The sequence below is a fragment of the Thunnus maccoyii genome, chromosome 4, assembly GCF_910596095.1.
Source record: "Thunnus maccoyii chromosome 4, fThuMac1.1, whole genome shotgun sequence".
Taxonomy (NCBI): domain Eukaryota; kingdom Metazoa; phylum Chordata; class Actinopteri; order Scombriformes; family Scombridae; genus Thunnus; species Thunnus maccoyii.
The window spans coordinates 26,019,436-26,033,989 of NC_056536.1; the positions used below are offsets into that span (position 1 = coordinate 26,019,436).

Consider the following 14,554-nt stretch of genomic DNA (forward strand, 5'->3'; position numbering starts at 1 on the left):
CACACAATTAGAAAGGAAGAGGATGGAAGGGGATCATGCCCCTAACACGAGAGGAGATCTTATCTTATTAACTACTTAGCAGTTACTTTATCTTTTTTTAACATGTGACGCAACTGCCAGCAACCCCAACCTGAAGCAGCTGATTACTGCAGAGTAAACAAGTTTCTACAACCTACATAAAATCTACAGATTTTAAGGGGAGGTGTGAATGTGAAGCAAAGACAGAACACAATAAAGTGTATGCTTGTAGGTCAGATCATAGAAGTTTATTCAATTAAACATGAGGTTATTCTCTACAAAATACCATAAAGATTATATAAAATTACATCACAATATAAGTGCAAAAGTCTGTTTTAGTTTTAAATTTTTTATGTATGAATGAATATCCAACATTTGCAAAATTGTAGTTTCTAGTAATTAATATAAGGATTAAGCAAAAGGAGTGTTATGAATTGCACCAAAAGAAAAAATAACTCTCCTAAACATCCCATACATAGTCTAACATCTCTCCCAGTTCACCATCCTGCAGTTAAGCAGGGTTTACATTTAAGGGTTACATTTTAAATGGCGGTCCCGTGACTCTCAGCTGTTGGATGGTGTCAGTATAGCTGCTGTTCCTCCTCCAGTTCACTCACGGTTGGAGTCTGCAGCCGCGCTCACTGGAGGCGAGTATCTGTGTCGTTGTAGTTTGCTCTGGTTTGACGCCTGTCTCTGGGTGGAGCGAGACGGACGAGCGAAGCAGAAGGTCAGGGTGCTGCTGGAGCTGCAGTCATAGTTTCCGTCCTGGTCAGAGGGAGACATGAGACAGAAACACTCAGAAGAGAAATATTTGACAGTAATAAAATAATAGTAGGAATGTTAGAGCTTCTATAACAGGCTTAATGATAATTAATTATCAACAATCATTTTCATTTTCAATCAATTATTTTTTGGCGTAATCAAGCAACCATTTAGTCTATAAAATGTCAGAAAATAGTGAAAAATGTCCCTCACAATTTTTCATGTTCAAATTTCTTGTTTTATCTGACAATAAGTCCAAAACCCCAAAATATTCAACGATACAAACCACAGAAAAGCAGCAAATCCTCCCATTTGAGAAGCTGAAACCAGGAAATGTTCTGCATTTTTGCTTGATAAATGATTAACCATTTATCAAAACTGTTGTTGATGAATTTTCTGTTGATTGACTTTAATCGACTTTTCATTGCAGCACCAGAGATCATGTTCAGTTTTTGATGATTTTACTTGATCTAGCTTCTATGTACCCATATTAGTTTTCTGGAAAACTCACATAAATGCTGAATGTCTTAAAGTTGACACATATGACTAACGGGTATCCAACCTAATGACTTCATTTTATGGCTGACTTTGTGATTTACAACAGTCACTGTTTGAATTATTGGTACATCAGTCACAAAAAAAGAAAAATATGAAATGTGGAAAGCTGTAAATCTTGTAAAAATATAACTAATATAACTTAAATACAAGAAAACTGCACTGGCGAAGAGTAACAGAGCTCACAAGTAGTAGCAGTTCTTCCCCTAACAGCAGTAAAAGCTACAGTCTTATAAGTGACACACAGGAGTTTTATCTAGAGCTGTAAATATTAGTCGATCAACAGAAAATTTATCTGCAACTATTTTGACAATCGAATAATCTTTTTAAACATTTTAAAAAGCAAAAATACCAAACATTTGCAAAAATTTCCAGCTTCTCAAATGTGAAAATTGGATGCTTTTCTTTTTCGTACATGATGGTAAACTGGTGGACAAAACAAGACGTGAAGATATCAAATTGGGCTATGGGAAATTATATCGGCCTTTTTCAAAATATTTGCTAACATTGTATAGACAAGATGATAATCGATAGATCATTTGATAATAAAAATAATTGATAGTTGCAGCTCTAGTTTCAACAGAAACGAACATTACGAGCTTCATAAACTGGCATTAATTGGTGTTTTTGCACATAAGTAAACAGATAATGTTTTTGTGACACACACCTCAGCTGTGATGGTGCTGTTGCTGTGTCTGACACCGTGGTTCAGGCTGCTCCCTTTCTCCTCTCTCTGGGCTCGACTGGCCTCCTCTCTCTGCTTCATGAACCTCTGGTTGACGATCCTGGTCACGCTGTCGTTCCTGTGCAGCGTGGCGGCCGGAGGCCTTGTTGGAACACGTTCCAGACTCTTCACGCTGCTCTTCATCTTCTGCCCCGCCACCGGTACCGGTTTCTCTGCCGTCCGGCCGCTCACCCTGCGCAGGAACTCTGTGACCAAACCGTAACGGTTGGCGCCTGCAGATTTGCTGGGGGGCTTGGCACTCCGGCCTGAAAGCTCACTGCTTAGAGAGCTGTGGTTCTGTCCTGCAGCTGCTCTGTGACCGGTTTGGCGGGTCCATGTGAGGCCAGATTGGCTTTGGTGAGACAGGTTCCACAGTGCTCGATCTCTTGAAGTGGACGCAGATGAGGAGGAGCTCAAATTGGTGGATGAGGGGACAGAGGATGCACCGGATGCAGAGTGTCTTCGGTACAATTTAGGCGAGGAGGTGGATGATCTGGTCCTCTCGCCTCTGCCTGTTACTCTGTCCAGTGAGGTGGAGATGTGGTGAGTTCGGGCAGAGACCAAAGAGGAGTTCAGGACCCGGGAAGGGCTGTTTCTCACATTGACCGGTCCATCTGTCTGCAGACCGACACTCACCATCTGCGGCTTCATGTGGGTCTGAGTGCCTGAGCAGGCCACGTCCACCCACCGCCCCAATAATCTCCCTCTCTTCACCTGTGAACTGCCGTGAACTGTCTGCCTCCAGCTGGCCGTCATTTCCTTCATGTCATCGCTCAGGTTAGTAGAGGAGCCCAGACAAAGAGGAGAAAAGGAGGTCGGCGGCGTGCACCAAGGAGAGGACGTGTCGACAGATTCTGCGTCTGCGACGGGGCTTTGCTTCAGCTGAGCCAGCTGGACTCTGCGAGCTGAGGGGGGGCTGTAGTAGATGCGGACGGTAGATTTCTCTGGGGCAGTGTGGCTTCTTTCCATGGACATCTGCTCAAAGTCAAGATCAGGGAAGCTCAGCGGCATGATTAGATGGTCCCACGTCTTAACAGGGTCCTCTCGGTCCAGCTGGGCAGCTTCCTGGTTCAGATAGCACCAGTTCTTCTTCTTGGAGTCATATGGAGAAAACTGTCGCCTCAGTCTCTTTCCTTTTGAGCTGCACATTCTGTGAACACAGCAGGTGATTCATGAGTTACGACCTCAGTGACCTCATGAACAAAATGTGAATGATGGTAGAAAACACCAACCTGTCAGCTTCAGACTGATGATCATCTTGAAAGATACCACTGACAGCACTCTGAGCAAAGAACAAACACAGGAAAATAATGGTTACTGAACTTGTAAATCATGTTACTTCTGAGAATTTTTAGCCCCACTAGTAGAGTGGAGCTAGTGATGGCAACATCACTCTGTGTATCGATGAACCACTTTCGTCCAGATTGAAATATCTCAACAACTATTGAATGGATTTCCATAAAATCTGCTTCAAACATTCATGATCCCCTCGGGATGAATGTAATCACTTTGATGATCTGTTAACTTTTCATCTAGGGTCATCATCAGATAAAAAAAGGGGAAAAAACTCTCATATCACTCCTAAAAACAGGCATGTTATTTAGTCATTTAGTGTTTCTTTGTTTGTCATGTTTTTATGCTATTTTATTGTTCTTTGTCATCACTGTGGGATGTCAGAAAACCTGCTGGAAAACAGTTTCTGAGTCAGGCCCACAGCTGGTAATGTTTTACATTGCTCTGCTGTCTTTCCTGCCAAAACTACAAAGAAAATGAGAAATTAGAACATTTCAATTTGTCCATATCTTTGGTTTTTGACGAAAAACCTACAAAACTAATGATGATTCCCATGAGCCTCAGCTGTATATTGTGTTTGACACTAATTAGCAAATGCTAGAATGCTAACACGCTAAACTGGAAGTTAACATTGTACCTGCTCAACATCAGCATGTTAGCATTTAGCTCCAAGAACTGCTGTGCCAAAGTACAGCTTCACAGAGCCGTGGCACTCTTGTTTTATCAACGCAAACTAAATGTGCCTCTGAGGAAAGGAGGGATTACAATCTAGTCAGTGGAGTTAGAAGGAAAAAGGAAAAACAACCATTAAAGAAATAAATCTGGTCCTTGCAAAGCAGATCTTGAGTCATGCTGAGCAAAGCACCAACAGTTCAGTGGCAACAACTCAAATGTTAGATTACATTTCTTATCTGGGGTGCATTAAGACTAGCTGTATTTGTATTATCAAGCAGCTGGAAACAATCATTAAGGAGCTGTAAGTGTTAAGAATCGTTTGAAGAGTTACATGCATGTACCTCCAGAGGTTTGCACAATACAGAGAATCAGTTCAGTGTGTGTTCATCATGCAGCAGATTTGAACATGCCTGCCCTGTTTGGCTGCAGCCTCTACAAGAGATTAGCCTAAATACTCTGGCATGAGTCTTTTCATGATGCCTGTTGAACTGAAAGTCAAGAGGACGTGTGGCAAGGGAGAGAGATCATCAGAAGGACTTCCCACTGTATCACACAGCAGGGGGGACACATATGCCTGAAGGGTAAACACCATCCTTACCTCAGCTGCTTTGCCCTGCAGGGCCTTGGCCTCACTATCGAATGTGATCCACTCATCCTGAAGCTCTGCACCGAGGTTCAGCAACAAACCCCGCAACACAGACACGGTTTTGTCTCTACCCTGAATCAAAGATATATCAGATATTTACCTTAATGTCTGTTATAACAAGCTCCATATTTTTGCTTATTTGAAACAGTAAATGAAAGTGATCTGCAATTGCACCTCTTTTCCCTGCAGGCCGGGTCCTTTAACTTGACACCACTGATGAAGGATCCACAGAATCTGCAGGGAAAGTTTCATTTTCGGGTCCCTGCAGCTGTGGATTAGGTCCCACTGGAAGGAAGGTTGTTGTGTCACTTGTTTTGCTCTCTCTTTAACTTCTGTTGTGCGGAGATCTTCAACACACTCCCGCTTACTTGGTGACTCTTGATCCATGTCATAATCTGGACTTTCTCCACAGAGAGAGGAGAATGTATCCCAAACGTGTCCTTCCTTGCTAAGGGAGAGTTTGCCTAAATCTTCTCCTGTTAGAAGCGTCTCCACCCTCCCAATGAAAGCCAACAGCATGGCCTGTAGAAGCTCTAATGCCTCATTTAAAGGCCCAGGTAGGAAAATCGCCTGTGCTTTACCCTTTGAGTCCACATCTGTCGGAGAGACAAAAGCACATGAGGGAGATGAGCAATGGCCATTTTTGGGTGGTGTCATCAGGAGCTGGATGGCTGAACTCAAAATGCAGGAGTGATCTCTGAGAGTGAGAAGACTTTCGTAGTCTTTCAGAGTCATTCCTTTGAGTCCACTGTCAAGGTTTTTGTTGTTATCACTCTCATGACTGTCTGAAGGGTCCCACTCACCACCTACAGGACCTTCTCGAGTAATATGACAAGTGGTGATCATCCCTTCAGCCTGTGATTGGCTGCAAAGCAAAGATGTCTCCTCTGCACTTTTACCTTTAGCTGCTTCCTCGTCCATTTTCAAACTTTGTTCCCTTCCCTTTCTGTCCTTCACTGGCGTAGAAGTTGACAGATTTTCCTCCAACACATCCCGATTATCTTCTTCTTCCTCTTCCCCTCCTCCTCCTATTTTCTCTCTCAGGTCGCTCATTTCTGCTCGCAGTCCACGGTTTTCCACCTCCAGTTCTACGATGCGCCGGCTCAGGAGCGTGGCCTCCTCCTCAACCAGTTTCAAGTGAACTTTGACTTCTGCATCCCTGGCGTGGTTGGAGTTTTGTTTGCCTTCAGGTGATTGGGCGGCATCTATGTCGCCGTAAGCTGAGTGGTATTTGGCCAGCCGCTCGTGCATGCCTTCACTCTCTGACACCAACTTTGTGAGCTTCTTGCACATGAGAGCTAATTCCTCTTTGGCAAAGTGGAGTTGGCACTTGAGATCGGCGCTGTCATCCTTCAGCAAACACACAACAATGATTATGATTCTGGTGGGGATGATGAACAAGTATACTGCAATATGCAATTTCTCATGTGTGCTGCCAAATTTGAAGAAGAGAGACATGAATAATGAATATATCAAACCTCAATCTGTTGAGAGAGCCTCCTCTCAGCCTTACTGGCTGTTGATCTGATGCTTTTCTTCTTCACAGAGCTCTGGAGAACAAAAAAAATGGAGAGTTTGATCAAAAGCGTGATAAATAAAATATCTCGGCCAAAAACAGATCCCACCGAGCAAGTTGTCACTTAGGAGCCAGTTTAAAAAAAAACATGAAAATGGTTTTAGATGTCTTGATTTTTTAAATTTAAGCATAAAACATACAAGTTCAACTGCATTTTTTTGGACATCTTTATCAACCTTTTAAAACTGTGATATACATGACAACATGAAGAACTTAAGCTCTACAGAAACCTCACTGAAATCTCCCGAAGATCAGCAGATACAAATACAGATCAAGTTCGACACCTTGGGAAATCCTTTATTCCCTTTCTGGTGGAGAGTTAGATGAGAAGATTGATACCACTCTCATATTTGTTTGGAACCAGTAGCCAGTTAGCTTAGCATAAGGGCTGGAAACAGAGGGAAACAGTTATCATTGTTCTGTCCAAAGGTAACTAAATTATCAGAGAGATTTGTGTAATACGCAGAAAAACTGAAGTGGAAAAACAACAATTTGTGGTTTTACGGGGACTTTTTGCAGGACTACATCTGGCCTTCCTGGAGTCCTGTTGTAACCATGCGGCATATAACAACCTGTAAACCCGCAAATTACTTTTACAAACAAGATATAAAGTGTTAATGAGTGAACTTCAGAGGTGTTATTAGGTGGATTTTGTTACCGTTGGACAGAGCCAAGCTAGCTGTTTTCAGTCTTTATGCTAAGCTAAGCTAGCCGGCTGATGGCTCCAGCTTCTAATTAAACAGACATTAGAGTGGTATCAATCTTGTCACTTCTGAATAAATGTAATTTAAAATACTCATCATGCCCTTGTGCTACGTTCAGAGACACCTAAATGCAATAAATGCAATGTCCACGGTGGGCTACGAAAGCACAAAATCATTTAATTTAAGCTTTTTCTCACCTCCGAGTGCATCCCTATTCTACATGAGTGAATTAATCTCCAAGTCTGAGCATGAGAGGAATGTAAGCGTCTGTGTGGCAGTATTGTCTCACTCCTAGACACTAGACAGGATGTCGCAGTGTTAATAATAGTCATCTTCTACAGACTAGAAGTGGATAACATAAGCAGTGGGTCACAGTCTTTTCAATTCAAGGTCAGTGAGGCTGTGTGTGACACAATGTGACCTGAATGTGACATTACTAATAAAAATATGCATGATGGAGATAAACGTTGACATTTCTTGAACAGAGGAATTGCTCAAAGCTGTGCTGCATTCTCAAATCCTGATTTCGTTATTGCTCAGGCATGTGCTGCTCACTGTTACCATTAAAGTCCAACAAACAGGGTCACAGACAGTCCAGTTGTGGCCTCTGAGATGTTCATCCTCCTTCCCATCGATCTAGACTGTGTTTTGTGCTCCTAGATTAGGTAATCTAAGTGGATTTCCCTGCTGGGATCAAAGGGACTAGCAACTGTCTCAGCTGAGTGGGCCAGACTGAGCTCATGCCAAAGCACCGAATCCTGGATTAAACCAAACACGTGTCACCAGAGTGCACGATCGTTATCGCAGGAGAGGCGACAAGAATAAAAAGCAGACTGGAAATTCAGTCACTGTGAGGGTGTGGTAGCCACCGTTCATTGATGGTTGTAGGTCAGTATGCCTTTTCGAATGCCATAATACAAGCTGATCCAGATTTAGCCGAGCTTAATAGAACCAGAAAGAGAGAAAGCCAGAGAGAGAGAGAGTCTATATTTGTAATCTCTCACTCGTTTGCACCCTGTCTCCCTTTTCTCTGTCCTCTCAGCTGAGGATGTCAGCTGTGCCTCGAGTTCAGACTTCAGCATACCAGGCTGCTTCACCCTGCTCAGGCACCAGGCAGCTGCCGGCCGTGCCCTCCTCTCATATCATTGATCTGTAAGGGGTCATATGTCATCTGACATCAGGGTGACAGAGGGATGAGGGCGACAACTGGCTGGGATGGGTGCAGCTGTGGGGGGTAACAGCAGAAATGGAGGGAGGGATTCCTGACTAAAGGGATGGATGTTTATGGAGCGTTTTGGCGGTTGCAGCTTATGGATCTGTCAAGATTAAGGCTGCATATAAAGACCCAATTAAAGACCCTATTTGTCTAAAATACATTGATGTAATGTCCCACCTCTCTTGCTTTCTCCACCTCAGCCTGCAGGACCTGCTTTGCCACTTCCATTTCCTGCGTCTTCTCACGTAACGCCTCGTTTTCCCACTCCAACTGGGAATTCTTCTTCTGCACAGCCTCCAGCTCATTGTACAGCCGCAGGGAAACACTCTTTGCAACCTATAAGCAAAGCCAACAAAGCAGATTACTCCCATCAAAACAAGAGCTGTGAGAAAATCTTTTGCCCCATTTTTTTTTTTTTATCCTCATGAACATAATTTATTTTGTGACTGAGTGCAGCAGTTGGTTAGGCTGTGACAGGAATTCATATAAGTGGATGGACGGGTTTGAGGGTGGGCGTCTAGTGAGGCTGGTGGGAATCTCACACCATGCACAGCCCGATTCAAAGAAACAGAGTTCAGCCGCCACCACAGAGTCTCATTTAACAACACAGAGATTGACCTGCTGTGATTCTAATGAGCGTTACTGTGCTTTTATGTTTCCTACTCATGGAGAACAACCCACCACATAATTACACAACGGTACGACAAAAATATAAACAGGATGCATGATGAAGACATTTAGACCTAATGAAATTTTTGTGGTGTGGCTCAACAGCAGGGAGCACTTTACTGCACAGCAAACAGTCATGACTCAGTGTGCTGTCAACTGATTACAGTCTTTCAGTGTGCATGAACAAGGCAATCACTGTTTAGTGTACTGAAATGAGAAATAGCTTTGTGGTACGAACAGCAAGTGTTCACTTTGATGTCAGCAACTGGAATGGCAGTGATTCAGTCAGAAGCCAATTTTAAGAGAAGGAGCTTTTACTGTTTGTTGGTGGCGAGTGAGTGAGTGAATGTGACCACATGAGCACACACAGAGAGGGAGGAGAAGCGAGAGAACTTCTGACCTTGATATCGTGCTCCAGTGTCCTGACTAGTTCCCCGTCCACCTGTCCCGTCTGAGCTACTCGAATGCTGCGGCGCTCTGCCTTGCGGAGGCGGTAGTGCAGGATGCGGCAGGTCTTGTTGGCCTGCTCCAGCTGCAGCCGCAGCTCCTGCAGCTGGTACACCTCCTCCTCCTGGAACATGTCACGCATCTCCAGCATCTCACAGCGCAGCTCCTCCACCTCATCCTGGGAGAAACACACAAATACAGATATTAAGACCAGGAATGCAGACATATTGTTAAAATCTGTTTTTAGTCATGCTAGCAACACACAGTCTGTCGGTTGGTCCATCACTTTGGTTCAGACTGAAATATCTCAACAATTGTTTTGATGGATTGACATGAAATTTTGTACAGACATTCATGATCTCCAGAGGATGAATCCCACTGACTTTGGTGATCCCTTGACTTTAGCGCCCACCACCAGGTTGACATTTGTGCTTTTGAGTGAAATATCTCAACAACTGTTGAATGGATTACCATGAAATTTAGAACAAATCTTCATGTTCCCTTCAGGGTGATTTGTAATAACTTTGGTGATCAATAAACTTTGTCAAATACTTTGGTTTATGACCGAATTCTGTAGTCAAAAACTTATGACTTTCCCATCAAACACTTCAGGTTTAGTGCTAATTAGCCAATATTAGCACGCTAACACTCTAAGATAGTAAACAAGGTAAATAGCACTTTGAGTTTCACTATGAATGAAAAGTGCAGCACAAATTAAATGTATTATTTATTTATTTATTTTTTATCATATTACACCTGTTAAACATCAGCATTCTTACTGTAAGCATTTTAGCATGCTTATGTTAGCATTTAGCTCAAGCTTAAGTGCATCCTCACAGACTCGTTGGCATAACTGTCAACTATCCACATGTATATTGAAATAATATGTAATAAGCTTTGTTTTTTTTAAGGAAATGAAAGTAAATTAATTATTGTCTATTATGGCAACTCAAGCTCACGTTCGCTCTGAGCAGCTGAAGTGAAATTTAAAGTCAGGAAACATTCACTTCACTTACTTTGTATATAGACAAAAATGTACCATTGTAGGCCAGATATCAAAGTGCTGATGGATGGTTTGATTCAGAAATCCTTTTGACTGCTGATTTATGTTTATTATGGGACAGATCTCAAATACTAAATATATCAACGTGTGCATTTTTCATTATAGTGGGTATGATTACAGCTTCCAGACTTAAAACACTGGAAACTAGCTGAATCTCCGGATTTGAAAGGATGAGTATATGCAATGGTAGAAATGGCATCTTATGAGCATGCTCAGTAGATTAGATTTCAATCACCACTGAGAACATCCTGTGAATATGATATGTGTTTCTTTTCTGTCCATTTTATTTGTGACTTGGTCTCTGGCCCTTGTATGTGCTCCCTATTCTTATGTATTTATTTATTTATTATTAATTTCCTGTAACACAGAAGAAGGAGAAGAACAAGCAAATAATCCCTCCAACTGGACCTTTTAGTTGTTTTTTTTTGTTTGTTTTTTTTAAACTCCCAACTCACTTCATCTTCCTGTAAAAACATTGATGCTCAAGTGATATAGTGACTCATATAGAACTACAGTATTTATAAAGCAAGTCTTACACACTTAAAAGTGAAAGGAAAACAGCCTCCACCACTCACACTGCATTGATGTTATTGTTCAATTAAATGACAACAAACAGATGAATCTGCGAGTCACAACTTTGAGTTACTGAGTCATTTCCTGCTTTTTAATTGCACTAGTAAAAAAAACACATTCCAGTCGATGACTCCTCTTCTGTTTAGAAAATATTCCTGATGTCAAAGATAAGAGTTTTATTTAGAAAATGACTCTTGACTCTTGATTGTTGCATGCCGGTTTCTTATTTGTCCTACAGTCACTAATGAAGACTGACGTGAGCGTTTACAGAAAATCGGCTCTGATGTTCAGAGTCTGTGAGCTTCTCTCTGGGACCCACTTTTGATCTCATAAAGAAGCACAAACCAACTCACAGATATGTTGAAATGTAGATGCAAACCACCCGGATATCATGCAAATATAATTAAAATTGCAAATCAAGTTAAACAAATTGAATTAAACTAAATTAAATCTAAAGTAAATTAGACTTACTTTCAAATACTCGTTCTCTGATCTCAGGTCTTCCACCTCCCTGGCGAGGTCCTCGGTTGTTTCTCCCATCATAAGATCCATAAATGCTCCTGAAGAGTTAAACAAACTGGGACCCCCTCCGGCAGCATCGGGGTGCAGAGCGCAGGGATCCGTCGCTGCTTTTGCGCACAATTTGCCGTCGTCTTTCTCCTCTCTGTCCGGGCTCACATAAGCTCTGCCGTCTGTCCAGCTTAATTCATTGTCGCTGCTTGGAGAGTCCTGCTTGTTGCCGTCGGAGGGGCAGTCGGATATTTCTGAGCTGCTGTCTGAGGAGGAGAGTTTCCCAGACAGGCAGCCGGAGTCTTTGCTCAGGTCCTCTGAAGCGTTGCTGGCATCGGACAGTTTCCTCTGCGCGCCGGGGCTCCTCTGGCACTCTACGGGGACATTTGATGAGGGTTTTCCCGGACGTTTTCCCAGCAGTGCCGCTGTTTTCACCTCCTTCCCGGAGTCGCACTGACCTGACTGTGTCTCCTTTGAATGAAAGACACCATGAGCATCTTTAGAAGACGCTTCTTTCTTCTTCTTCTGGATGACACTCTGCTGGTGCGTCCTGGGTAGTTTCTGGCTCCGGAGCGCATTCTTTGCGCTCTTGTCTCCTTCTCTGCTCATCCCGACTCTCGTTCACAACTTCCTCTTCTGTTTCAGGTGAGAAAAAAAATAAAAATAAGTTCAGCTTTTTCAGTTTGGGGTGATCATGATGTTTTCACAAATGTGGTAAAAGTTAAAGTCCGCAGCTCTAAGCTCACTGAAGAGATCCGACCGGGTGCTCGTCATCCAGAGGACTGAAACTTTGCCATGATGCACGCACAGATGAGGGCAGGCGTTGACCCGCATGGTCAATGTGACGCAAATTAATCTTGATTTCCGGTCATCATTTGCAAAATAAAGCTCCTTAATTGACCCTTGACAAAAAAGTAATGTTTTTCCCCCCCTCATCACCAAATTCAAGCATTTATTTTCCTAATTTTTCATCTTTATAAACCATCTGTATAACCTAAAGAAAGCATTTACACAGTTTGGATTACTTTATATCAACTATTTATAGTTTAGCCATATAGCCTAGGCCTACATTACAAAATAAAATATAATAGAAATAACTGAGCAAAATTAAAATCCAGAAGTAACAGAAGCAACAGAAGTTATCCTATTCCCCAAAATAGATTTACGACCAACATTTCTATCACTATATCCTCTTTTCAAATTCAACCAGACATACAATTTATAAGCTTTTATTTCAGAAGTTTTTCCGGTGTCCTTCTCTAATGACTTGACGCAGTTGAGTCCTTTTTATTATACATCTGATACCATATTTCTACTTTCTCATTTGGAAATCTGACAACCAATTAAACAGACCAATTATAACCATTTGTCACTCTGTGTATGCAGCTATTATATATTTACATCAGCAGCAGCTTGATTGATTAAATATTTACTTGGCAAATCGCCCATTTAACTAAAAACTGCTCTTTGGACTTCAGTAGACCTCAATCACTTCAATATATTCACTTCTATGTGACACTTTAAATGGGACTCTGATTAAAGAGGTTTCAGATATTTGCCATATATATATAATTCATATGTATTTTGAAGCCAATCTCTAACTTCAGAGTTAACTGATCACAGGTATGAAGCTGCCACCTTGTGGATGACTTGAGTCGTGTTTAGTGAGACCACAGCGTCCTCCTCTGTTTTCCTGCGGAGCTTCAGCTAATTAGGAAGGACTAATTTATTTAATTGAACGCGCATGTTGTCCTCTGTGGCCATAAATTGGAAACATTTTGCGTCACACCCTTTATCTGTTTGGTTATTTGCCCAAAATGTTGAAGATGGTTCGTCTTCATACTTAAATTGAATTAAAACAAAATCAAGACATCCTGCAGTCACTGAATGGAGCACGTGGTGTTTCGCAGGATACGTCACATTTTTTAATGTCTTTCTGTTTTTTCAGGTGAATATTTAATGGAATGATACTAACATACTTTGATTGATTAATTAAGCCTTTAATTACTCCTTCTTAGTGCCACACCTTTGTCCTGTGCAGAGCAGAATCCAGATGGTTTTATTATTGGCTCACTGGTCTTCTTCATCACCACCATCGTCTTCCTCCTCCTCTCATTGGACACAAAAGTAGGTGTGTCGAGAGACACGCGGGGTTTCTGATTGCTCAGTGTGCTGTCCATCAATACATCCACCATAGAAAAGAAGTAAAGAACGGGTACATGAAGTAAAAAGATAAATGGATATCTGGATAAATGTCATTTTTATGAATCAAAGGAGTAAAACTTTACTTAACCCCCATATTAGCATGTATAAGCAGAATATAAATATTTAATAAATGGCTTATAAAGCACTATAATGAAGTTATAAGCAGTTTAAGTGATTATTAAAGCATTTGACAACAACTATAACTCCTCCTGTGGGTATGGATGCTGGTGTATAAACAGATAATGAATGACAATATAGTAAAACACAATTGTAATAAATATGTCTTCATAGGAAAATTGTTGACATATACAACACATTAATAAAAACTTAAAATGTCCTTATATATGTTTATAACTCCAATAATGTGTATTATAGACCATTTATTACATGCTTATTAATAATGAATCCTTTACAGATGTTTCATAGAGAAGTTATAAGACAGTATTAAGGACAACTCTTGGGTTGCCAGGTTGGGAATAATCTCTGGCTGCTGTTTATCCTCCTTCTGCTGAGTCCAGCAAGATGCTTCATTTCTAGTTTTAGCCCTTTAATTCATCATGAAGACCTTCAATGGATCAACTTACCCTCTAGGAAAGGTCTGCAGAGGATCTGGACCAGAATGCCTTTAATGGATTATTCATAAAACACTTTATTATGTCATACTAACATTTATATCTACAGACTTGTTGGGCTTAATCCAAGGGTATTTATTAATGGATATTCATCATGTATTAATGTATTATTAGCAAATAGAAAGGATAGACATCAGCCAAAGTCAGTAGATATTTCACACAGATGATATATTGAAACTGAATGCTTTAATTTAAAACTTTAACTGTAACGTTGAAAGATTTCTACTTGATTTGACTCATTTGGATGACTGAAGCTTCATATTCGATTCATATAAACTTTTAAATA

At 41.4% G+C, this 14,554-nt stretch overlaps 1 protein-coding gene across 5 annotated transcripts; it reads right to left on the bottom strand.

The window, feature by feature from the left end:
- Positions 1 to 294: 294 nt before the first annotated feature.
- Positions 295 to 13,658, bottom strand: si:ch211-197l9.2 (protein SOGA1). Of its 5 annotated transcripts, none has more exons than XM_042408924.1 (10): positions 13,458 to 13,658; positions 11,393 to 12,067; positions 9,239 to 9,463; positions 8,347 to 8,505; positions 6,152 to 6,223; positions 4,848 to 6,023; positions 4,626 to 4,745; positions 3,292 to 3,341; positions 2,003 to 3,209; positions 295 to 783 (listed from the first exon to the last, which is right to left on the bottom strand). In XM_042408924.1, exons 2-10 carry the CDS (start codon positions 12,038 to 12,040, stop codon positions 628 to 630), a joined length of 3,813 nt encoding a protein of 1,270 aa, XP_042264858.1. In that variant the 5' UTR covers positions 12,041 to 12,067; positions 13,458 to 13,658; the 3' UTR covers positions 295 to 627. The 5 variants fall into 5 exon arrangements, with proteins under 5 accessions (XP_042264858.1, XP_042264859.1, XP_042264860.1 ...); XM_042408925.1 differs by having other exon boundaries at positions 13,411 to 13,658; XM_042408926.1 differs by lacking the exon at positions 13,458 to 13,658 and adding an exon at positions 12,178 to 12,420.
- Positions 13,659 to 14,554: the final 896 nt, after the last annotated feature.

Excerpts from the sequence above, each read along its gene's own strand:
- si:ch211-197l9.2 (XM_042408924.1), bottom strand. The coding sequence starts at position 12,040 with ATGAGCAGAGAAGGAGACAAGAGCGCAAAGAATGCGCTCCGGAGCCAG. Across the intron at positions 8,506-9,238 it reads CACTGGAGCACGATATCAAG|GTTGCAAAGAGTGTTTCCCT; the intron begins GTCAGAAGTTCT and ends CTTTGCTTATAG. Across the intron at positions 3,210-3,291 it reads CATCAGTCTGAAGCTGACAG|AATGTGCAGCTCAAAAGGAA; the intron begins GTTGGTGTTTTC and ends CTGTGTTCACAG.